The 26607-nt window shown below is 43.3% G+C and overlaps 1 protein-coding gene across 1 annotated transcript; it reads right to left on the bottom strand.

Annotated features, from left to right (window-relative positions):
* Positions 1 to 224: 224 nt before the first annotated feature.
* LOC309557787 (uncharacterized protein) lies at positions 225 to 24278 on the bottom strand. Its single transcript, XM_082260551.1, has 4 exons — positions 23936 to 24278; positions 8097 to 8214; positions 5806 to 5879; positions 225 to 823 (listed from the first exon to the last, which is right to left on the bottom strand). Exons 1-4 carry the CDS (start codon positions 24243 to 24245, stop codon positions 366 to 368), a joined length of 960 nt encoding a protein of 319 aa, XP_082116677.1. The 5' UTR covers positions 24246 to 24278; the 3' UTR covers positions 225 to 365.
* Between the last annotated feature and the right edge of the window lie 2329 nt (positions 24279 to 26607).

Genomic DNA, 26607 nt, shown 5'->3' on the forward strand with positions numbered 1-26607 from the left:
CACTACTATTCCTTTATTCTGACTTTTGAAAGTTACAAATGCAGCAATTTAGAAATTGGATGAAAGGTTTTTCACTGGGAAACATTTTTTGAAAGATAAATAGAGCATTTTATATACAACTATATGGATCAGACCAAAATGAGGAGCAAATGAGGAGGAAAGAGGGACAGAGGGACTTTGTTCCAAATCAGGGACAGTCCCTCGAAATCAGGGATGGTTGGGAGCTATGCATATAGACTTTTAGGTTCTGATAAAGGGTGGTCCAGCCTAGCCCCCGAAACAGGCTGGCCTACTGATCCTTGGATTAAAACAATGTGCCCCTTTGATTCACCCTCGGATCTCTAGATAGTGAGCTTGGAACTGGCTTACATGACACTGCAGGATTTTCTATGCTTTTTCAGTTTCAATATTTCCTCCTCTATGCGCTGATTCTGTTCCCTCAATTCTTCATTCTCTTTCTTCTTCTGGTCAAGTTCCGCTTGTATTGTTTGATATTTAGCCCCCACTTTCTCAATCTCTATAACTTTGTGTTCAAGTTCTATCATCATTTTTCTCTCAATAACATACATTGCATTCTTTAGATACTCTTGGTAAAGATCCTTTATCTGATTTTCAGATATCTTTCTATCTGCCTCTTGCAGGCAGGTGTCCAGGAGCACCAGAATTCTGCTCTTTGTCTCCGGGTTACGCTCACAGGTTTCCATTGTGTAATTCTCTATCTGAAAGATGTGTTTTGCTCCAAGTTCTTTAAATTTTCTTTGATGGTTTTCTGATTCTGTACTATGATCTTGAATTTTGGTCAGAACAATTATTGGATAGATGCCTAGAAGATAAAAGGACAAGCAACACTTAATGACCTCCATCAGCCCAATATTACAGCATTTGCATTAAAGAGACCCTGACACCATCTTAAATGTAGTGCTACCCCCGTAGGAGCAGCTTGAGTATTACCCAGATATTCCTTACTTATTCACTAGCAGCCAGGCACAGGGTATTTTCCACAGCCAGGTACACACACACTTTAGCTCAATGTAGTCATAGACCAGTCTAGGGGTGTTGTTTTGTAGTTTTTTTTGTAGGAATTTGGATAGGGTAGGGGATTGGTAGTAGGATACTCCAGAATAATGCTATGAACAACTGGAGGACTCTAGCTGATCTAGAATTGCTGGGAGCAGATGGCAGACTTCTCCTGTGTAGCAGTGCAGAAATAAAGAGTATGAGCAAGGTTTCTTGTAGTGAAGGACAGGTAGACAAAGCTCTTTGGATCACTATCCAGTGATCCCTTCAGTTGGACCCTTGGCTGACTGTACTAGCACTAAGGGGTAGCCAAAAAGAACAGATCTTTGGTCTGTACTCATAGATGTCACAAACAGATCCTCTCAGGCATGGCTCCCCTTCATTCAGCTCTTCAGAAGCACCAGGGGCACTCCTTCATTTTAGCTTCATGCCCTCAGGTCACCCAGCCGATGCCACATGGCAGCAAGTGCCAGGGGTGGCAAGACTCCCTCACCCCTGGCTGGTGCACTCCACCATCTGGGAAGGACCCAGAGTTTACATGTTCTCTGAATATATAGGCCAATTCCAGCATGCCCAGGGGAACCTCCCCTGTAATTGGCTGAGACTGCTACATACTCATGCTGTCTATTTGCCCAGCTCCCACCCATGTTCCAGAAAGCTCTACTAGTTTCTTGGAGATGGGAGGAGCCCAGGCAGACTTAACAGCACCATAACACTATGAGCAATCCTGACTAATGATATGCAGGATTCTGTTAGGCAGAATGTTGAAGATAGATTTGCCTCTAGCCCCACCATTAGGCGGAAACGCAAATTACACTAATCTAACGATTTACAGTGGGTACGGAAAGTATTCAGACCCCTTAAATTTTTCACTCTTTGTTATATTGCAGCCATTTGCTAAAATCATTTAAGTTAATTCTTCTTCCTCATGAATGTACACATAGCACCCCATACTGACAGAAAAACACAGAATTGTTGACATTGTTGCAGATTTATTAACCACTTGCCGACCGAGTACGGTAATAGTACTGCGGCAAAGTGGCTCGTTATCGTCTGACGACGTAGTACTACGTCGTCAGACACTCCCCCTTCTGGGCGGCGCTTGCGCGCCGCCGGAGGCTCGCTCCCGCTGTTTTCATTCACAGCGGGAGTCGGGCCAGGGGAGGAGCAGCGGCGATCGCCGCTGCTCTTACCCGATCGTCGGGGATCGAGTCTGGAGATCCGCCTGCTGTGTGTAAACACAGCGGGCGGATCTCCATAGTGACAGGGAGTGACAGATCGGACTGTTCAGCATAGCTGGACATCCGATCTGTCCATGACTCACACAGTCACCTCCCCCCACACACGTCAGTAAGCACCAGGCATACATTAACCCCTCCCTCTCCAATAAAATTAACCCCTTCCCTGCCAGTGTCATTTTTACAGTAACAGTGCATATATCTGTCCGCCGCAATGTCGCAGTCCCACAAAAAAATCGCAGATCGCCGCCATTACGCGTTAAAAAAAAAACACCAAAAATGACAGAAATCTTTCCCTTTGTTAGTAAACGCAATAACTTTTGCGCAAACCAATCAAAATACGCTTATTGTGATTTTTTTTACCAAACATAGGTAGCATAAAACAAATTGGCCAAAAATTTTTTAAAAAATTGGTTTTTACATCTTTTTTGGGGGGAATTTCATATAAAAAAATGTTAAAAATATTGTTATTTTTTCAAAATAAACGCTCTTTTTTTGTTTATAGCGCAAAAAGTAAAAATCGCACAGGTGATCAAATACCACCAAAAGAAAGCTCTGTTTGTGGGAAAAAAAGGACGTAAATTTCGTTTGGGTACGGCGTCGCACGACCGCGCAATTGTCAGTTGAATTCGCACAGCGCCGAATCGCAAAAAGTGGCCTGGACGGAAGACAGCAAAATCCTCCGGTGGTAAAGTGGTTAAAAAAGAAAAACTGAAATATCACATGGTCCTAAGTATTCAGACCTTTTGCTCAGTATTTAGTAGAAGCCCCCTTTTGATCTAATACAGCCAGGAGTCTTTTTGGGAAGGATGCAACAAGTCTTTCACACCTGGATTTGGGGATCCTCTGCCATTCCTCCTTGCAGATCCTCTCCAGTTCTGTCAGGTTGGATGGTAAACGTTGGTGGACAGCCATTTTTAGGTCTCTCCAGAGATGCTCAATTGGGTTTAAGTCAGGGCTCTGGCTGGGCCATTCAAGAACAGTCACAGAGTTGTTGTGAAGCCACTCCTTCGTTATTTTAGCTGTGTGCTTAGGGTCATTGTCTTGTTGGAAGGTAAACCTTCGGCCCAGTCTGAGGTCCAGAGCACTCTGGAGAAGGTTTTTGTCCAGGATATCCCTGTACTTGGCCGCATTCATCTTTCCCTCGATTGCAACCAGTCGTCCTATCCCTGCAGCTGAAAAACACCCCCACAGCATGATGCTGCCACCACCATGCTTCACTGTTGGGACTGTATTGGACAGGTAATGAGCAGTGCCTGGTTTTCTCCACACATACCACTTAGAATTAAGGCCAAAAAGTTCTATTTTGGTCTCATCAGACCAGAGAATCTTATTTCTCACCATCTTGGAGTCCTTCAGGTGTTTTTTAGCAAACTCCATGCAGGCTTTCATGTGTCTTACACTGAGGAGAGGCTTCCGTCGGGCAACTCTGCCATAAAGCCCTGACTGGTGGAGGGCTGCAGTGATGGTTGACTTTCTACAACTTTCTCCCATCTCCTGACTGCATCTCTGGAGCTCAGCCACAGTGATCTTTGGGTTCTTCTTTACCTCTCTCACCAAGGCTCTTCTCCCCCGATAGCTCAATTTGGCTGGACGGCCAGCTCTAGGAAGGGTTCTGGTTGTCCCAAACGTCTTCCATTTGAGAATTATGGAGGCCACTGTGCTCTTAGGAACCTTAAGTGCAGCAGAAATCTTTTTGTAACCTTGGCCAGATCTGTGCCTTGCCACAATTCTGTCTCTGAGCTCTTCAGGCAGTTCCTTTGACCTCATGATTCTCATTTGCTCTGACATGCATTGTGATCTGGAAGGTCTTATATAGACAGGTGTGTGGCTTTCCTAATCAAGTCCAATCAGTATAATCAAACACAGCTGGACTCAAATGAAGGTGTAGAACCATCTCAAGGATGATCAGAAGAAATGGAAAGCACCTGAGTTAAATATATGAGTGTCACAGTAAAGGGTCTGAATACTTAGGACCATGTAATATTTCAGTTTTTCTTTTTTAATAAATCTGCAACAATGTCAACAATTCTGTGTTTTTCCGTCAATATGGGGAGCTATGTGCACATTCATGAGGAAGAAGAATGAACTTAAATAATTTTAGCAAATGACTGCAATATAACAAAGAGTGAAAAATTTAAGGGGGTCTGAATACTTTCCGTACCCACTGTACATCCTAGTACCTATATTAGGTGGGTGCTACATAAAAAATGGTATGTAAAAATGCAGAAAAATCAAGTACTATAAATGCTTACAGTGTTTTTTTCTTTTTGTAAACTATGTTTTATTTCCTTGCAATGTGATTTTGAGCTTGCTTGAAAATATGATGGTTCAAGAGAGAGTCAATTCCCTAGCATAGTCCCCTCCCCCTTGCACATCATAGCCCTGGTCTCTTCTGGAAGGATATAATTACTGTCTGTATTGGACTATCTCCAACATCCATCTCCCCACCTCCCTACATACTCTTTAATCACTTTTACCCCCACCTCCCTACATACCTTTTACCTGCTTCCTGCCCAGGCCAATTTTCAGCTTTTAGGCTCCCAGGCGAGAAGGTGTTAACATAGCAGCTTGGGGAGGAGCGAAGTGGAATATTACAGAATATCATTTGAGTTGACTAGTGGTGACTGACATAACGTCCAAGATGGCTGTGCCCAGCAGCAGTCTAAGGGTTTTTGGATGTCTACACAAATTATTTAAGGTACACAGATTCTACAGAGATTTTTAAAGTTAGATAACGTGCCTAACATGTATTAAATGCAGATACAATCTAACGCAAGATGTTAGTTGAACAAATTAAAATTATATATTTGTGAGGAATGCAAATAATGAACATTACATTGATATTTCTTGCATGGAATTATCTTTTGTATGAGTTTAAAGAGCAATACACCCAATGGTAATTCTGTCCCAATGGGCAAAAATAACTTTACTTCCTATCCTGTAGTCACAACAGGAAGTAAGAGGAAACCTCTCCAAAATAAGATATCCCCTCTTAGACAGTTGTCACCAGAACAAGTGTCCCCTCTCTTTCTGTTCCAATGATAACTCAAATTTTTGAATCTTCCTTCACTGTAAGTTTCTTCACTGTAAGAGGACAAATCTTTCTATTGGGAGACAGCCAGCAATTAAAAATATGACAGAGGTTCTAATTCTTTCACATTCTACCCAAAATCTAAAAAAAAATCTGGATGCATTTTAATAAATGTCTGAATGTTACCCTCCGAAGGTCTTTTACTTGTCTTCCCATTGTGGGCTGTTCCTTTCTCAAAATCTGTTAAGGCTTTAAAATGTGCAACTTTTGAGTTGTTCTAGTGAAAACCAATAGTCTATGTGTGCTAAGACAACTTTTAAAATCCTCATGTGCCTTCTATGAAGTCTTCGACCAGAGATACTGAGGCCTGCAGCAAAGGTGTCAGCAGCCATTACTACCATCAGTATTGTTCTGCAATTTCTAATCTCCTAACCAGGGCCTCTGCCCTTGATCCCAAGTCCTGCTGGCAACTAGAAAATTTAAAGAGGTTTTCTTGCTAATGATATGATACTTTACCCGTGATTCTGTGGGCATCTCTGATGAATGGCTCCAACTCTGCATATCGTTCATCTGTAACCAAATTATTAGCACTGGGGCAATCAGAAGAGAGGTACATGTTAGACAGACTTCCTAACATTGCAGTAATGCTCATCTGACATATGTAAAAATTGTAGCAAAAATACACTTCAAGTTTATTTTCCCGGCCTGGACTACAAAAAAATTAAAGCGGAGTTCCGGCCATGAAATTTTTTTTTCAATATAAATACCCCCGGGACAGTCAGGGCTAGTACATTCCACAATGGATAGCCTCTGTACTGTCCTGGGTCGCACTCACCTTTTAGAAGAAATACTTACCTTGAAAATTTCTTCTCCATCTCAGGTGTGGGCAGCTGAAGCCAGCACGTCCTCTTCGGCATCCTCTTCCGTGTCCTCTTCTCCCAAAATGCGCCTGCACCGGCCCCGCTCGTCACTTCCGGTGCGGGCGCTCATTCCCTGCTAAACAGCTTCTGGGCATGCCCAGAAGCTGTGGAGGGATGACGCGCCGCACCGGAAGTGACGAGCGGGGCCGGTGCAGGCGCATTGATTCCTGGGAACGATGACGTTCAGCTCCCAGGAATCAATGCAAAGAGGAAGTGACGGCACAGGCCGCGGCCGCAGAGGGAGGAAGTGGAAGAAAGGTGAGTATATTTTTCTTCAATAACAAGGTAAGTAAACAAAAAAAAAATCGTAACCGTCCATTTCTTTTTAAGGTGACCAAAAGCAAGCGGATGGCCCAAAATCAATTATGTCAATTTTGTGGCCGGAACTCCGCTTTAAACTTAATTGGCTGTTGTGATCAGCAGATCAATATTCCTTCTTTCCAGAATTCATATCTCAGTCATGTCATGTTCAACCATCCCCTAGTGTAGGGCCAAAGAGTGAGAAAATGTTGCTTTCGATGTCATTACTTTGGCACCTGATGCCCGATTGATTGATTTCTCAAGGACTCTCCTATCATACTACCTGGTTCCCCCTCCTTTCAATGTCTATCATTATAAGGCTTAGCAATTTTGTGTGTTTGGTGATGAAAACCTGCCGTGAGATGCTACGAAAGGTGTCCGGTTTGATGGGGGCTGGACGAATTTCCCTCCATCTGTATCCATTACCACTTAACCTCTGTCAGACAGAACTGTTGGAAATTTTTTCTCAATCAGCCAGCTGCCACCCCTGATCAGTGTATTCTCACAGCAGAGATCTGCTGTCAGAACACAACAGCACAGTGAGGAGGATTCCTCCATCAACCTCACTTGTGTGGGAATCTGGCTGATCGAAAAAAAAAAAGGCATCTATGGCCAGCCTAAGACATTTCAGATAGCACATACTAATTCCAGTGTGGAGGTTGAGATGGGCTAATGCAGTGAAGAACAGATATCTCACCAGTGGAGATCTTTGGAAGTAAAAGTTGTTTGAGCTATTGGCATCCATAAAAAAATGAACCCCTGAGATATGGATGCAGTTAGAGGAGGACTGGTATTGGGTGTAGGGAGATATACGCCTCTTGGTGCTAATAGATATGCTGGCCCTCAGTGAAGATACCTTACTCAACTTTATTCTATTCAGCTATTGATCAAAGTTAGACCTGCAATTTGTTGACACATGCTGGCCAAATTTTGGTAAGCTGATGCAGAAAGATGTGTCAAAAAAAAACCTACATTTTATCATCTCCACCAATCAATAAAGCACCACAGCACTCGTTAATCTACAGAAACCTGTTGCTACCATCCAAACATACCTCACAACTTTTTGAGATGGGAGCATCTATGAGCAAAAGTATGTAGGCATGGGACACACCCCCTGCCTCTCCCCATTAAAGGAGAATTATAAAAAAAAATAATTAGTTCAATTCACATTTTTTTTAATCACTACTATTCCTTTATATTGGCTTTTGAAATTTACAAATGCAACAATTTAGAAATTGGATGAAAGGTTTAGCATTAGGAAACACTTTTTGAAAGATAAAAAATGTATTTCATATACAACTATATACTGTAGATCAGACCAAAATGAGGGGCAAATGAGGAGGAAAGAGGGACAGAGGGACTTTGTTCCAAATCAGGGACAGTCCCTTCAAATCAGGGACATTCCCTCCAAATCAGGGGCAGTCCTTCCAAATCAGGGACAGTCCCTTGAAATCAAGGATAGTTTGGAGCTATGGTTAAAAGGTTAATTGGTTGTGTTCGTCCCACAGGCCGAGGGTTGCCAGTCCTCCCCTGAATGTAATAGTGTTTAGATGTGAGTCCTTTGCATACTTTGGAAGATGCAGTTACCTGTAAACAAAAACTGGAACAATCACCTCCTTAATCTGATACACTAAAGCAAGAATGGCATTTAAATCCTCTTTAAAGCTTCGATCCCATTCCACTCTATCCCGGCCTCGAAGATGACCTATAAAAGAGAAATAGAAACATATGTAAAGCCAAACGGATGGTCTTTCTATGGCATGGATTTTGCACACTGGGGCATGCATACCCCAATTTGTTTACACACATTCCTGACCTTCGCTCCTAGTGGGGTGGGGTTATGTGGGTGGTGTAGACCGGCTATATAACCTTCTGGGAATTGATGGTGGGTCAGTGGCAATTTTTGGCTCTGAGGAAGAGGGTTCTCCCTTGAAACGCGTAAGTCAGGTCAGTGTGGATGCCTAAACATCATCCAGCAGTATAAAAGTGCCCTGGAGGCGATTGGTTCCTATTTCCTACATGCATGTATACATCTTACATTTGTGAGTATAATGTATGCTATCCACTTGGATTTTAACCACTTTAGCCCCGCTCACATGGAGGCTACTGCGGCAAAGTGCCGCGATCCCGTCCAGCGACGTAGACCTACGTCGCTGGACTCCGCCCCTTGTGGGCGGCGCTCGCGCGCCGCCGGAGGCTCTCTCCCGCTGTGTTCATTCACAGCGGGAGTCGGGCCAGGGGAGGAGCAGCGGCGATTGCCGCTGCTCTGCCCCGATCGTCGGGGATAGAGTCTGGAGATCCGCCCACTGTGTGTAAACACAGCGGGCGGATCTCCATAGTGACAGGGACTGACAGATCGGAGTGTTCAGCATAGCTGGACATCCGATCTGTCCTTCTGTCACACAGTCACCTCCCCCCCCCACACGTCAGTAAGCACCAGGCATACATTAACCCCTCCCTCTCCAATAAAATTAACCCCTTCCCTGCCAGTGTCATTTTTACAGTAACAGTGCATATATATAGCACTGATTACTGTAGAAATGTCACTGGTACCCCCAAAAGTGTCAAAAATGTCAGTCAAGGGTCCGATCTGTCCGCCGCAATGTCGCAGTCCCGCAAAAAAAAACGCAGATCACCGCCATTACGCGTTAAAAAAAAACCACCAAAAATGACAGAAATCTTTCCCTTAGTTAGTAAACGCAATAACTTTTGTGCAAACCAATCAAAATAAGCTTATTGTGATTTTTTTTACTAAACATAGGTAGCATAAAACAAATTGGCCAAAAATTTTTAAAAAATTTGATTTTTACATTTTTTTGGGGGGGAATTTCATATAAAAAAATGTGAAAAATATTATTTTTTCATAATAAACGCTCTTTTTTTGTTTATAGAGCAAAAAGTAAAAATCGCACAGGTGATCAAATACCACCAAAAGAAAGCTCTGTTTGTGGGAAAAAAAGGACGTAAATTTCGTTTGGGTACGGCGTCGCATGACCGCGCAATTGTCAGTTAAAGTCGCACAGCGCCGAATCGCAAAAAGTGGCCTGGACGGAAGACAGCAAAATCCTCCGGTGGTAAAGTGGTTAATAAACTTTTTTAATGGTAATGTGCAAGGTCGGTACGCCCTTCTCTTGTTGTTGTCTTTCAGCAAGACCACCTATTTTTGTGCTAAAAATACCATTCGGCTCACTCACCTTCCTGCATACCACTTGAGCGCAGGAGAGATCCTGTTTTTCGAATATCATATGTTAAATCTGCCAGACTAAAATACCAAATTCTGCTAGAGAACTTTGGGGTATTCTTCTTTGCTCAACAGTTAAAGAATATGTAAAACCAACATTTCCTATTCCTGATATGTGGCTGCTGTACCATGTACTTGTATGAGAAAATCTCCTGTTCTCTTTGTATTGCTTCCTTTGTGTGAAATCCGTGGTGTTCCTGCCAGTTCCTCTGCATTCCTATTAAAAACTGACCACACTAGGCATGAGAACAAAACATGGTGAGTTCTCTAGCTACGCTGGGAACTCAGCCTGCTCTCCTCCAATTATTTTATTTTTACTTCCCTCCACCTAAAAGATTTCAGTTTGTTGTTCAACTGAGTTGTACAGTTTATGGGGCACATTAAAGGTGGAAAAAGTTCTGAAATTATTTATCTTTGTCTCATTTTTTTTACATCACAGAAACCTGACATATTAACAGGGGTGTGTAGACTTTTAATATCCCTTGTATACTTTAAAAGAGAGTCAAAGTAACTGAACTGATTTAATCATTACTGTTTTCTGTAACTTTCTGGCAAGCCTGATAGGGGAATGTAACAGCTGTGTGAGACTATCAGTATACACAAAGTCAGAAGCATCAAGGCGACTGCACAGTCATCAGGACTTACATAACTGAGTTATCTCTGAGCCAGCATCTCTGTCCAGAATTAGATAGCAACTGTGGATGATGCCTGAACAAAGTTGGAGCTGCCCTTCTTGATAGAAAATGGAGGTGTCAGGGTCACTGATAGAAATCATGGGGCCCCATACAGCCTACCTGACAGGGCCCCCTTCAGCCAGACCCTGCCTTGAAACAATAATCGCATGTAAAAATGGGACAGGCAGGTTGATCTATCACTTGGGTACAATCAGCCTGCCTATATATGGTTCAAATCTTAGGTCCCTGCTAAACTGAGCAAGATTCGCAGTCCTGCTAAAAATCGCAGATCGCCGCCATTACTAAAATAAATAAAAATGACATAAATCTTTCCCTTAGTTAAAAGACGCAATAACTTTTGCGCAAACCAATCAAAATACGTTTATTGCGATTTTTTTTTACCAAAAATATGTAGCAGAAAACAAATTGGCCTAAAATGTTAAAAAATTTTGCTTTTTACATTTTTTTTTAGAACGTTATATAGCAGAATGTGAAAAATATTGTTTTTTTTCAGAATTGTTTTTTTCTTTTTTGTTTATAGCGGAAAAAAAAAAAAGAGTTGATCAAATACCACTGAAAGAAAGCTCTATTTGTAGGGAAAAAATACATCAATTTTATTTAAGTACAGAGTTGCACGACCGGTCCAAAAGTGGTTAAGGAAAGTCGGATAACAGAAGAAAAATTCCTGGTGACCACTTCTACCCTCTAAATGGCTGTGACTCTTGAGCAAATGCAGATAGCAGTAACCAGTGGAGCCTGGTATAATCAAAATGAACCAAAAAAAAAAAAGTTTTGTAGTTGTACATGATAAATCAGATTTACGTATCTTCAGAACCCTGAGATGGCTTCACCCTGTCCTGCCTTGTTCCTAAGACACTCCCAGCTGTTATTGCCTACACCCACCATCATTGGAGCAAGCTCTCAAACTCCCACCCATGCATAGTTCACTATCTCCTACCTGGAAGCATCTCTGAGCTCAAAGCTACTGTGACAGGAGAGAGAATATACCTGTAAGAGGGTTTAAATCATAGAAAGAGGATCACTCCTGTGACGGTGGGCATGAGCAGTATCTGCTGGGTGTGTCTTAGCAATGCCATCTTTGGGCGTTTTTCAGCCAGGCTTCCGGGAGGTACATAAATGGCCTATACCTCTAGCTAGGGTATTTTTCAACATTGATCAAAGTTGCACAGTTTGTTTTTATATGCAGGCACCCTTTACCTGCATAGGCAGTGTTGTTGTAAAGGTTAATACACCCTTCAAGCACTTGAGCTCCAGAAGGTTTTACCCCCCTTCCTTACCACACCTTATTTCGTGATACGGCACTGCGATACTTTAACTGACATTTGCGCGGTCATGGGAAACTGTGCCCACAAATAGAGCTTTCCTTTGGTGGTAGTTGATCACCTCTGCTTTTTTATTTTTTGTGCTTTAAACAAAAAAAGACTGACAATTTTGAAAACAATATTTTTTACTTTCTGCTATAAAATATATCCAAAAAAAAAAAAATTTCTTCACTTTAGGCCAATATGTATTTTGCCACATATTTTTTGGTAAAAAAAAAATCCCAATAAGTGTACATTGATTGGTTTGCGCAAAAGTTTACAAACTATGGGATATTTTTATTCCATGTTTTTTTTTTCATTCTGTGTAAACACCGGCAAAATCAAATGTTATACAGAAAAGGGATCTGGCGCCTAGGTTATCAATAGTTACAAGCAACCAAAAAAAGGAGGGGTTTATTTATTATTTATGACTAGAGTTGAGCGGACACCTGGATGTCCGCGTTCGGCGGGTTCGGCCGAACTTGAAAAAAAAGTCCGGGTCCGTGTCCTGGACTTTTGCCGAACTTTTCCCGGACAGTCAATGGGGACCTGAACTTTCAGGCACTAAAATGGCTCTAAAACACCAATGGAAAGGGCTAGAGTGCTGCAAATGACAGCAAAACGTAGTTAAGAGCATGGCAAGTGTGGATAGGGAAATAACTTAAAACAACAAAAAAAAAAAACAGAAAAATAAAACAATGTTCTTCATCTCTGAAGGACGAGGCCCATATGGAGTAGGAGGGAGGTTGAGGTGGTGGTGGATGTGGCGGTGTCATAGGCGTGCGCACAGGGTTTGCCGGGTGTACCTGGGCACACCCTAATCACCTAGGGCACATAGCATTATCGCTCTGTTTGCCAGTGAGGAGATGGGAAAGATCTCCCTTGGACCTACTCTGCTCTATTTCACTTTGCCAGCAGGGAGAGTAATGTATCGGGGCCATGTACATGTAGGCAAACACATGCATGTGTATTTAAACTTTGGGGTGCACACCCTAATGCAATAGGCTGCGCACACCTATGGGCGGTGTAGGTGGAAGCGGCGGTGGAGGAGGAGGACGAGGTAGCCAACACTGCTTTTTTTCAGAAATTTTAAATGAGGTTACACCCCAAAAGAGTGAGAAAGAGCAAAAATAGAACAATGGCTGGGTAAGGTTGGTATCCATCGCTATTCTGCACAAGGTACGGAAAAGTCCCGTGGGATCCATGCCTGGTTCATTTTAATGAACGTGAGCTTGTCCACATTGTCTCTGGACAGGCGGCTGCGCTTGTCTGTGATAACGCCCCCAGCCATGCTAAATACCCGTTCAGATAATACACTGGCTGCAGGGCACGCCAGCACCTCCAAGGCGTAAAGGGCAAGCTCAGGCCATGTGCCCAATTTGAAGACCCAGAAGTTGAAGGGGGCAGACCCGTCATTCAGTACGTCTAGGCGTGTGCACACATACTGCTCCACCATGTTGGTGAAATGCTGCCTCCTGCTAAGACGTTCCATATGAGCTGCTGGTGCTGCTGTTTGTTGTGGCGTGCTGACAAAGCTTTCCCACATTTCGGACATGCTAACCCTGCCTTCTGAGGTGCTGGCGGTGCCCTGGTTGCGTTGGCGACCTCTTCCTCCTCCTCCTCCTCTGCCTTGTGCTTCCACTGTGGCCCCGCTGTCAGGTGGGAATGCCAGTAGCATCGCGTCTACCAGCGTGCGCTTGTACTCGCGCATCTTGCGATCGCGCTCCAGTGAGTGAATTAAGGACAGTACGTTGTCCTTGTAACGGGGATCCAGCAGCGTGGCCACCCAGTAATCAGCACAAGTTAGAATGTGGGCAACTCAGCGGCCGTTGTGGAGACACTGCAGCATGTAATCAGTCATGTGTGCCAGGCTGCCCAGAGGCAACGAAAGGCTGTCCTCTGTGGGAGGTGTATCGTCTGTGTCCTCTGTATCCCCCCAGCCACGCACCAGTGATGACCATGAGCTGGCCTGGGTGCCACCCTGCTGTGAACATGGTTCCATCTCCTCCTCCAGCTCCTCCTCCTCATCCTCCTCATCCTCCAGAACTGTGCCCCTGCTGGACAATTGTGTCCCTGGCGTTTGTGTGTGCAGGAACCCACCCTCGGAGCCCCTTGTGAATGACTGCCCTGAAAGCCTTGGAAATGTTACCTCTTCATCCTCCTCCTCCTCCTCCTCCTCATCCTGTGCCACATCCTCTTCCATCATCGCCCGAATTGTTTTTTCAAGGAGGCATAGAAGTGGGATAGTTAAGCTGACAACGGCATCATCGGCACTGGCCATGTTGGTGGAGTACTCAAAACAGCGCAACAAGGCACACAGGTCTCGCATGGAGGCCCAGTTATTGGTGGTGAAGTGGTGCTGTTCCGCAGAGCAACTCACGCGTGCGTGCTGCATCTGGAACTCCACTATGGCCTGCTGCTGCTCGCACAGTCTTTCCAGCATGTGCAAGGTGGAGTTCCACCTTGTGGGCACGTCACATATGAGGCGGTGAGCGGGAAGGCCGAAGTTACGCTGCAGCGCTGACAGGCGAGCAGCAGCAGGGTGAGAACGCCGAAAGTGCGCACAGACGGCCCGCACTTTCTGCAGCAGCTCTGACATATCGGGGTAGTTTTTAAGGAACCTCTGCACCACCAAATTCAGCACATGCGCCAGGCAAGGGATGTGCGTCAAACCGGCTAGGCCCAGAGCTGCTATGAGATTTCGCCCGTTATCGCACACCACCAGGTCGGGCTTGAGGCTCGCTGGCAGCAACCACTCATTTGTCTGCTTTTCCATGCTCCTCCACAACTCCTGCATGGTGTGTGGTTTTTCCCCCAAACAGGCAAGTTTTAAAACTTGCGTGCTGTCGTTTACCCCTGGCCGTGCTGAAGTTGGTGGTGAAGGTGTTACGCTGTCCGGATGAGGAGGCGGTAGAGGATGAGGAAGCGGAGTAGGAGGAGTTAGGAACAGGAGGCAAACTGAAGCGCCCTGCAATCCTCGGTGGTGGAAGGACATGCGCCAAATTGCTATCCGCCTCAGGCCCATCTGCCACGCCATTTACCCAGTGTGCCGTTAGGGAGAAATAACGCCCCTGACCGTGCTTACTGGTCCACGTATCGGTAGTTAGGTGGACCTTGGCACAGATGGCGTTGCGCAGTGCACACCTGATTTTTTCCCCCACTTGGTTGTGCAGGGAAGGGATGGCTTGCCTGGAAAAGTAGTGGCGGCGTGGCACGACGTACTGTGGGACAGCCACCAACATAAGGTTTTTTAAACTGTGCGTCTCCACCAGACGGAATGACAGCATTTCAAAAGCCAAGAATTTTGAAATGCTGGCATTCAGGGCCAGGGATCGTGGGTGGGTAGGGGGGTACTTCCTCTTCCTCTCAAGTGTTTGGGAGATGGAAAGCTGAACGCTTCCACGGGACATTGTGGAGATGGTTGGTGACCCAGGTGGTGGTGTTGCTGACAGATCGTCTGTTTGCGGGGTGGCAGGTGCCGGTATCACTACAGATGTGGCTGGAGCGGCCGAGACTGCAGCAGAAGAGGAAGCAGGATGAGCCAGAGACCTTTCTTGGTTTTGAAGGTGTCTACTCCACTGCAGCTCGTGCTTTGCACTTAGATGCCTGATCATGCAGGTTGTGCTCAGGTTGAGAAGGTTTATGCCTCGCTTCAGGCTCTGATTGCACAGGGTGCAAACCCCTCGTGTCCTGTCATCAGTACATTTTCTAAAGAACTTCCACGCTAGAGAACTCCTTTGAGCTGGCTTTGCTGCGCTCGTTCCCTTGCTGCGTTGGGCAGTACCAGACGTAGTGTCTAGGGCACGGCCGCTCCGCTTCTGCACCCTGCTCCCTCTTCTGCTGTGCTGGTGGCTCTGTGCGACCACCGCCTCTTCCTCCAAACTACTCAGGTCACCTGCATGACCTTCATTCCATGTGGGGTCGAGGACCTCATCGTCCTCCACATCATCTTCCACCCAGTCTTCAACCCTTCCCTCCTTGTCCGTCTCCACAATTCTGAACACCGCAGCAGTTGGCACCTGCGTTTCGTCATCATCGGAGACGTGCTGCGATGGTCCTTGCATGTACTCATCTTGAGAAACAAGTGGTTGGGCATCGCTGCACTCAATCTCTTCCACTTCTGGGGCAGGGCTAGGTGGATGGCCCTGGGAAACCCTGCTGACAGAGTCATCAAAAAGAAGAAGAGACTACTGTATGGCTTGGGGCTCAGACTGCTTGCCTGATTTGCAAGGGGGTGAGGTGAAAGACGGTTGGACATCGGCTGCAGGTGCCAACTCTGACCTTTCTGCAGTAGACTGGGTGGGAGACAATGTGAAGGAACTGGAGGCACTGTCAGCAGCAAACCAATCTACTATCGCCTCTGCGTGTTCTGGCATCATCACTTCTAGAGGCGTATGATGCCCTACCAAATACTGATGCAGGTTCTGTCACCTACTAACACTTGAGGAAGGTGTTTCACTTGTGCGTGTAGCTTGCACAGATCGACCACGTCCTCTCCTTGCAACAGGAGCTCTACCAACAGCACCACAACCCAGGCCACGGCCCCTATTTGACGGTCTCCTCATATTTCTGTAATTTATGATCTTGCCCTAGAAAGGTTTTATTGAATAGCGGAACAAAACAACAACAGTATCGCACGGGTGTATCTCACAGTCAAATATGCAAACTATACCGCAATTTAATGTTTTTTACTCCAAAAGGGTGTATATTGAATAGCGGAATAGGGAAAAGGATAAAAAACGGTGTATCTCACACGTACAAACACAGACTAGGCCCCGATTAAAATTTTTTGTACCCTAAAGGGAGGATGAGGAAGAGGATTAGGAGGAGTTGGGAACAGGAGGCAAACTGAAGCGCCCTGCAATCCTCGGCGGTAGAAGGAGATGCGCCAAACAAATTTAAAAAGGTGTGTCTCACATGTACCGATACAGACTATCCCGCAATTTAATTTTTTACACTCAAACAGGGTGTATATTGAATAGCGGAATAGGACAAATTTTACAAAACAGTGTATCTCACACGTACAAACACAAACTAGGCCCCGATTACAATTTTTTGTACCCTAAAGGCAGGATGAGGAAGAGGAGGAGTTCGGAACAGGCAGGAGGCAGACTGAAGCACCCTCAAATCCTCGGCAGCATGGGATGCGCCCCAAAAATTGGAAAGTTGTATCTCACACGTACCGACACAGACTATCCCGCAATTTAATTGTTTTTACCCAAAGGTGTAGATTGAATAGCGGAATAGAAAATATGATATCAAAAGGTGTATGTATCTCACACGTACCGACACAGACTATCCCACAATTTAATTGTTTATACCCAAAGGTTTTGATTAAATAGCGGAATAGAAAATATGATATCAAAAGGTGTATGTATCTCACACGTACCGACACAGACTATCCCGCAATTTAATTGTTTTTACCCAAAGGTGTAGATTAAATAGCGGAATAGAAAATATTATCAAAAAAAGGTGTGTGTATCTCACACGTACAGAACCTGACTAGGCCCCAATTACTATTTTTTGTACCCCCAAAGGCAGGATGAGGAGTAGGAGGAGTTCGGAACAGGCAGCACCCTCAAATCTTCAGAAGTAGGAGATGCGCCCCAAAAATTGGAAAGGTGTATCTCACATGTACCGACACAGACTATCCCGCAATTTAATTGTTTATACCCAAAGGTTTTTATTGAATAGCGGAATAGAAAATATTATCAAAAAACGGTGTATGTATCTCACACGTACAGAACCAGACTAGGCCCCAATTACTATTTTTTGTACCCCCAAAGGCAGGATGAGGAGTAGGAGGAGTACGGAACAGGCAGCACCCTCAAATCTTCGGAAGTATGAGATACACCCCAAAAATTGGAAAGGTGTATCTCACACGTACCAACACAGACTATCCCGCAATTTAATTGTTTAAACCCAAATGTTTTTATTGAATAGCGGAATAGAAAATATTATCAAAAAAAGTGTATGTATCTCACACGTACAGAACCAGACTAGGCCCCAATTACTATTTTTTGTACCCCCAAAGGCAGGATGAGGAGTAGGAGGAGTTCGGAACAGGCAGCACCCTCAAATCCTCAGAAGTATGAGATGCACCCCAAAAATTGGAAAGGTGTATCTCACACGTACCAACACAGACTATCCCGCAATTTAATTGTTTATACCCAAAGGTTTTTATTGAATAGCGGAATAGAAAATATTATCAAAAAAAGTGTATGTATCTCACACGTACAGAACCAGACTAGGCCCCAATTACTATTTTTTGTACCCCCAAAGGCAGGATGAGGAGTTGGAGGAGTACGGAACAGGCAGCACCCTCAAATCTTCAGAAGTATGAGATGAACCCCAAAAATTGGAAAGATGTATCTCACACGTACCAACACAGACTATCCCGCAATTTCATTGTTTATACCCAAAGGTTTTTATTGAATAGCGGAATAGAAAATATTATCAAAAAATGGTGTATGTATCTCACACGTACAGAACCTGACTAGGCCCCAATTACTATTTTTTGTACCCCCAAAGGCAGGATGAGGAGTAGGAGGAGTACGGAACAGGCAGCACCCTCAAATCTTCAGAAGTATGAGATGCACCCCCAAAAATTGGAAAGGTGTATCTCACATGTACCAACACAGACTATCCTTCAATTTAATTGTTTATACCCAAAGGTTTTTATTGAATATCGGAATAGAAAATATTATCAAAAAACGGTGTATGTATCTCACACGTACAGAACCAGACTAGGCCCCAATTACTATTTTTTGTACCCCCAAAGGCAGGATGAGGAGTAGGAGGAGTATGGAACAGGCAGCACCCTCAAATCTTCAGAAGTATGAGATGCACCCCAAAAATTGGAAAGGTGTATCTCACACGTACCAACACAGACTATCCCGCAATTTAATTGTTTATACCCAAAGGTTTTTATTGAATAGCGGAATAGAAAATATTATGAAAAAAAAAGTGAATGTATCTCACACGTACAGAACCAGACTAGGCCCCAATTACTATTTTTTGTACCCCCAAAGGCAGGATGAGGAGTAGGAGGAGTACGAACAGGCAGCACCCTCAAATCTGCAGACGTATGAGATGAACCCCAAAAATTGGAAAGGTGTATCTCACACGTACCAACACAGACTATCCCGCAATTTAATTGTTTATACCCAAAGGTTTTTATTGAATAGCGGAATAGAAAATATTATCAAAAAACGGTGTATGTATCTCACACATACAGAACCAGACTAGGCCCCAATTACTATTTTTTGTACCCCCAAAGGCAGGATGAGGAGTAGGAGGAGTACGGAACAGGCAGCACCCTCAAATCTTCAGAAGTATGAGATGCACCCCAAAAATTGGAAAGGTGTATCTCACACGTACCAACACAGACTATCCCGCAATTGAATTGTTTATACCCAAAGGTTTTTATTGAATAGCGGAATAGAAAATATTATCAAAAAAAGTGTATGTATCTCACACGTACAGAACCAGGCTAGGTCCCAATTACTATTTTTTGTACCCCCAAAGGCAGGATGAGGAGTAGGAGGAGTACGGAACAGGCAGCACCCTCAAATCTTCAGAAGTATGAGATGAACCCCAAAAATTGGAAAGGTGTATCTCACACGTACCAACACAGACTATCCCGCAATTTAATTGTTTATACCCAAAGGTTTTTATTGAATAGCGCAATAGAAAATATTATCAAAAAACGGTGTATGTATCTCACACGTACAGAACCAGATTAGGCCCCAATTACTATTCTTTGTACCCTTAAAGGCAGGATGAGGAGTAGGAGGAGTTCGGAACAGGCAGCACCCTCAAATCCTCTGAAGTATGAGATGCACCCCAAAAATTGGAAAGGTGTATCTCACACGTACCAACACAGACAATCCCGCAATTTAATTGTTTATACCCAAAGGTTTTTATTGAATAGCGGAATAGAAAATATTATCAAAAAAAGTGTATGTATCTCACACGTACAGAACCAGACTAGGCCCCAATTACTATTTTTTGTACCCCCAAAGGCAGGATGAGGAGTAGGAGGAGTTCGGAACAGGCAGCACCCTCAAATCTTCAGAGGTATGAGATGCACCCCAAAAATTGGAAAGGTGTATCTCACACATACCAACACAGACTATCCCGCAATTTAATTGTTTATACCCAAAGGTTTTTATTGAATAGCGGAATAGAAAATATTATCAAAAAAAGTGTATGTATCTCACACGTACAGAACCACACTAGGCCCCAATTACTATTTTTTGTACCCCCAAAGGCAGGATGAGGAGTAGGAGGAGTTCGGAACAGGCAGCACCCTCAAATCCTCGGAAGTATGAGATGCACCCCAAAAATTGGAAAGGTGTATCTCACACGTACCAACACAGACTATCCCGCAATTTAATTGTTTATACCCAAAGGTTTTTATTGAATAGCGGAATAGAAAATATGATATAAAATTGGTGTGATTTATCAATAGCACATGTGAACAGCAGTGTCTTATATCATTCAGCTCTGCTGCAGGCTATGGAGGGAAAAAAAATTCCCCTTTTAAGTTTGTAATTTTTAACTAGATTAGTACAGACTATGCCACAATTTTTTTTTTTTTAACCCAAGGGTGTATATTGAATAGTGGAATAGAAAAAAGTGTATAACTTTTGAAATCTCTCAATAATAGCACATGTGAACACTGAACACAGTGAGAGCAGTGTATGATCAGTCAGCACAGCACAGCACTGAAGGAAAAACGCTGCACACAGTGACTGATAGAAAAATACTTTTCTCTCTCCTCCTCAGTGGGCAAAAAAAATTGTGTTCACTGCACCCCACACACAGCAAAATCGATGTGGACCACTGACACCTGCCTTTCTCCAGCCTCCCCCTAAAAGGATTGATAAGATCGGTCACTGCAAACCCCCCCCCCCACACAGCAATATAGATTGTAGAACACTGACCCTAAAAATCAGCAGCCTCGCCCTAAAATGCCCTACAACTTGCCCTGCCTAACACACTCCGACCTGTCCCTCAATTCTATCCGGACACAAATGATTTTTGCCTGTCTGTCCCTAATCAGCAGCCAGCACGTATGATGTGTGCTCTGTCCCTGAACTACACAGCAGAATGACGCAGCGGCGCTGGCTCGAACTTATAAAGACTTGGTCACATGCTTCAGATGGCCAATCACAGCTACTAATACATTTGTAGGCATGGCTGGGATGGCTTAAGGCACACCAGTTAAACGCTTGTTGATTGGCTGTTGAAAGCCCGCCATGAAAAGCGCGCCAATGCATACAAAACCCGGAAATAAAATGACCGAACACGGATTTTTACCCGAATATACAGTAAAGTGTCCGTGTCCGTGTTCGGGAAACAAAAATCCAATTATTCGGTACGAACACGAATAATACAGTCCGTGTTCGCTCAACCCTATTTATGACCGCTGCTAACTATCTGCAGGTATACCAAACAACAGAGTAAGGCCCCTTTCACACAGGGAGTCAGTTCAGATCTGCCTGTCCGTTTTTTTTTGGTGGATCTGAACGGATGTCCCATGCATCTCTATGGGGCATCGGATGTCAGCGGAGACATGTCCGCTGACATCTGATCCGCCAAAACCAGACGGATGGAAACCCTATTTTCCATCCGTCAGGCGAATTGGATCGGATGAGAACGGACAGACGGTCTGTTCCCATCCAATTCCCTCATAGAGAAGAATGGGGACCTGACAGCTGTGTCTCCACACACAGCACGGAGACACAGCTGTCATCCGCTTGCTCAGCGGGGGATTTTGCCGGTTATCACACAGAATGAAAAAAAAACATGGAATACAAATATCCCATAGTTTGTAAACTTTTGCGCAAACCAATCAATGTACACTTATTGGGATTTTTTTTTTTACCAAAAATATGTGGCAAAATACATATTGGTCTAAAGTGAAGAAATTCAATTTTTTTTTGGGATATAGTTTATAGCAGAAAGTAAAAAATATTGTTTTCAAAATTGTCAGTCTTTTTTTGTTTAAAGTACAAAAAATAAAAAACGCAGAGGTGATCAACTACCACCAAAAGAAAGCCTGACCGACTCCGTGTGTGAAATGAGCCTAATGAGAAAAGCAGTCAGCACAGATCGGCACTCCCCTAGTTAATGAAGTGGGAATAATTAAATAATTATTCCCTATTACATCAAGAAACAATTTCTTTGTGTCTTATCCTAAAGTGGTGGTGCAACTATTGTAAAAAATTATTAAAAACAATCACTCTCATAAAAGCGTGATGAATAAGTGCCACAAGCAAAAAAAAATATTACATATAAAAATACAATCATAAACTACAAATTCATGTAGTGCATGACAAATGTATACTGTGAATTCAAAATTAAATAATATAATAAAGTGATCCATAAATCAGAGGCCGTAACAATTGTCCCATATTTCATAAAGTCTCAGATCAAAGGAATAAAAAAAAAGAATGTGCAAAAAGTACATGTAGCAATGTGCAAAATCTTCAACAGGCAAACCTGTGCAAACACCCCGTGCAATCCTTCCACCAATCACCCCAAACTGACTCACCAGACGGAGTTACTGGTAAAGTTATAAACCAGCTTCAATGCCTTCTTATAAAATATCCAGCAGACCGACTCTTGGGCTTCATTCACACCTGAGCGTATCGTTTTCAGGCGTTTTTTGCAGGTGTTTGGAGGCAGGCATTGACATGTAACGAAAACGCTTGTAATCTGCCAAAAAAGAAGCTCATGTACCTTTTTTGAGCTTTGGGGGTTTTGCTTCGGGAGACAAAACATTCAGATGGGAACAGGGGCCATTGAAATGAATGGGATTTTGCTTGTTGAGTGTTTTGAGACTTCAGAGATGAGCATTTTACGAGCTGAAATACGCTCAGGTGTGAACAGGGCCTTAAGGCTCCGTTCACATGTAGGCGTTTTGGGGCGTTTTTGGGGAGTTTTTCTGCTCTAGGATCAGCTCTCAAAACACCTAACAAGACAAATCCTATTCATTTCAATGGCACCTGTTCACATCTAAGCGTTTTGACACTGTAAGCAAAACTCCCAACGCTCAAAAAAGTACATGAGCTTCTTTTTGGGCAGATTACAGGCATTTTCCATTGGTCTCTATTCAATCTAAAAACGCCTGCACAAAAAACGCCTGTAAAAACGCCTGTAAATTGCGGTAAAAATCGCGGTAAAAAAACGCTCAGGTGTGAATGTAGCCTGAGGGTCCTTTCACATGAGCTTTCTGCCCGGCAGACTCTGTTTTGCTCAGGGGGGCTTGATCCGCCGATCCCCGCTGAGCAGGCAGATGACAGGTCCGTCTCCGCAGAGACAGAGCTGTCACATCCCAGCTTTCCTCTATGGGAGATCGAATGATAACGGACTGCCTGTCCATTTTCATCTGATCCTTTCTGAGCCGATCCTCCAGACGGATGGAAAATAGGGTTTCCATCTGTCCGGATTTCACGGACAGGATCGGATCGGATAGCAGCGGGTGTCAGCAGAGATGTCTCTGCTGATATCTGCAGCTCCATAGGGCTGCATGGAGCATCCGATCAGGTCTGCCTGAAAAACTGACAGGCGGACCGGATCGGAAAGCCCGCGTGAAAGGGGCCTAACTCTATAGTTGATATTCCCTTTTCTATAATCAGGCACTGTAATATTAATTTTTGCTTGTGGCACTTATTCATCACGGTTATATATGAGAGTGATTGTTTATAATAATTGTTTACAATAGTTGCACCACCACTTTAGGATAGAGCACAAAGAAATAGTTTCTTGATATAATAGGGGATAATTTATTTAAATATCCCCGCTTCAAAATGAAATGTTACTAGGCTATTTTCTCTCCAGGTTGGAAGTTTTTTATTTATAAGAATAGAGTAGATAATGAAAATACCAAATTATGGTCACTGTATGGAGCTGATGATCATACGAAATAAGTAACTATTTTTCTATGATCCTTATCTCAGTTTAGTGGCCATAATGCATTTTTTTTCTGATTCACATAGTTCTTATGAATGAAGAACATCTTACCTAAAGAGAAATTAGCCTAGTAACATTGCATTTTGTTGGAATTAGCACAGAATATATGTACAAGCAGTTTCACAGGATGAATACTTCTTCTTTTTCAAACTTTTTTTTTTTTTAGTTTTTTTCATCAAGCCATAGTCACCCTTCAAAGTCACTTACAGAACTGAGCTGTGATCTCCAGCAGCTCTTCCTTGCTCATTTTGCACACTCCTCGGTTATCAGTGATGACAATTTTATTTGACAGATGAAAATCTTTTCTCTCCATTGTGATGGGTTGATTGGATTTCCCAGCTCCGGCCTCATTCTTCAGGTCTCCCCCTTGGACCACGCACATACATGTGTTAATAAGGGAGGACTTGCCATGTCCCGGCATCCCAAACAGCTGCAGGCACACCTGTTCATACCTGTCACCCGGAATATAGGTGCGGAGCTTCTCCAGGATGTCACAGTCGGTGGTAGGGTCCTGCATGGTTCCTGGTCCCACACAGGCAGAGGAGATCCAGAAAGCTGAATGTGACAAAAATAATCAATTGATAAAAACAAAACGTGCATAGAGAATCTTTGTGGAAGTCTTATGGCAGGAATACACGATAAGAAAACCGTACGAAAATTTTAATTCAGCGAACGATCGGCTGATTTTCTACTCGTTGATGCCCAGCACTCAATACCCAATATCGATATTATGAACGAAAAAGTCAGATTGAAAAAAATTTAAAAATTCTGTCGTATCGTATGCGAACTAATGATTTTCTATTCGTTGGTGTGAAGGTCGTCAGTAGAAAATCTATAGAACATTATCACGCATGAGTGGAAATAGTTGGCGACCCGGAAGCAGTGTTCAAGAACGAATTTTCGTAAACACTAATGAAAAATTCAAAATGGAGATTGTATGGAGAGTGGTCGGCTGGGTATATGCAGAGGCACAGTCCCTGGTCAAAAATGTAAAAGTATATTGGGTCCAGGTGTGCACGTGAAATGTGGGAAAAAGGGAAACGGGAGTGTTGAGGGGAAAGTGATCAAGCACACCTGGGCAAAAGGGATTTAATTGTGCCACATACTCGCTAGAGAGAAAATCTTAAAAAATAACAATGTTTTATTTATGCACAAAAATGTGTTTGATACATACACATCTTAAAAACAGGGATAGTCAATATGGAGATACATGTATACAAACGCATATCCTGAGGTATACACTAAGGTTCGCTGGCGGATCATCGGGTTTCGCTGAGACAGCTTCCTCAGGTTCCAACAGGTATAGCCCAAAGCAATGTGCACAATATCACACTATCCGTCAAATAAAACTGGACTTGAAGATAGCAAGGCAACACATACTCTATGGGGTGTAATGACCAAAACTGTCTTATCAAAGATCCCAGAGATACTTCATATATAGAAGGGAATGGACAGCTGATACAGCCTGCTAAGAAATACGCAGAGTTTCCCATAGATAGAACCATAGATAGAAAAAATATCACCCAATCAGGGCTAAGAAGTGAAACAGTCCATGGAATAAAAATCCAAGAGTAACCTGAAACCTTTAGATCAGGAATAGGCTGGTAATATCCATCTGCAATCACACAAGTGGCCGCAGAGATGAGCTGATTGATCCGCCAGCGAACCTTAGTGTATACCTCTTTATCAGGATATGTGTTTGTATACATGTATCACCATATTGACTATCCCTGTTTTTAAGATGTGTATGTATATAACAAACTTTTGTGTATAAATAAAACATTGTTATTTTTTAAGATTTTCTCTCTAGTGAGTATGTGGCACAATTAAATCCCCTTTTTCCCAGGTGTGCTTGATCACTTTCCCCTCAACACTCCCATTTCCCTTTTTCCCACATTTCACTTGCACACCTGGACCCAATTTACTTTCCACTGATGAAAAATTCCAAATAAACAAGGCAAAAAAAAAAAAAAGTCAGCAAAAATATATATACGGTTTCAATGCCGGTCCCTTCAACGAAGAGCGTAGGAACATTCGTGCTGAGAGGAAGGGCGTGGCTACAAGGTCACACGCACACCACATCACTTTCACTTGTACATGAAACGTCAACCCTACGTATGAAGTTGATTGCTCTTTGAAAGATTTTTTTTCGATTGTTAATGTTGGCGACGATTTCGAACAACTGTTTCGTTGGTCAGCAATCAAACGATCGGTCGATATTCGAACCGTGTATTCCTGCTATTAGACTGAATCAAGGGTAGTCCTGTAAGTGAAGCCACAGCTTTACTGCCCAAGACATTGATAAAGCTAAAAGTATGGCACTTCTAACACAGACTTCCTTACACAGGAATTGCTCCTTAGAGCCTAAAGTATGACTAAAGGCAAAACTATTTTTTTAGTTTTAGATTGGAGAGGACGTCAGTCTGTTTTTGCTCTTTGTGTTCCCATCCCTGAAGATTCACCCTCTCTATTTGACCTGTTTAATATTATAATTGAAAGTGAATGTAAAAGAAAAATCCCAAATTTTAGGTTGTCCCTAAAAAGTAATAGAGAGGAAATCTTCCAACGGGATCACTAGTTCTGGCGACCTGGGGTCCCCAAGAAATTCCCTTAATTTTCAGAGATTTTCTCTCACTTCCTGTTTTGGCTATGGGACAGGAAGTGAAGGGAAATCTCACCAATGGGATAAAGATGGCAAAAATAAACTTTACTGGGGTATAGAACTTCCGTACTCTACCCAAAATTAAAAAATTTAATTTTTAATTTTTATTGTTGCCTATATTTCTACTTTAACTCCAGCAAAAACAAATGATTTCATTTTGAATAGGGAAGGGTTTTATTTTTATCCTCAGGGCCACTGATAAGGGGGTAGCGCCTGC

This window comes from Pelophylax lessonae (assembly GCF_965119305.1).
Source record: "Pelophylax lessonae genome assembly, chromosome: 6".
Classification (NCBI taxonomy): domain Eukaryota; kingdom Metazoa; phylum Chordata; class Amphibia; order Anura; family Ranidae; genus Pelophylax; species Pelophylax lessonae.

Excerpts from the sequence above, each read along its gene's own strand:
- LOC309557787 (XM_082260551.1), bottom strand. The coding sequence starts at position 24,245 with ATGCAGGACCCTACCACCGACTGTGACATCCTGGAGAAGCTCCGCACC. Across the intron at positions 8,215-23,935 it reads GGAGATCACAGCTCAGTTCT|GTCATCTTCGAGGCCGGGAT; the intron begins GTAAGTGACTTT and ends TCTCTTTTATAG. Across the intron at positions 5,880-8,096 it reads GTTCCAGTTTTTGTTTACAG|TGCTAATAATTTGGTTACAG; the intron begins GTAACTGCATCT and ends TGATTGCCCCAG.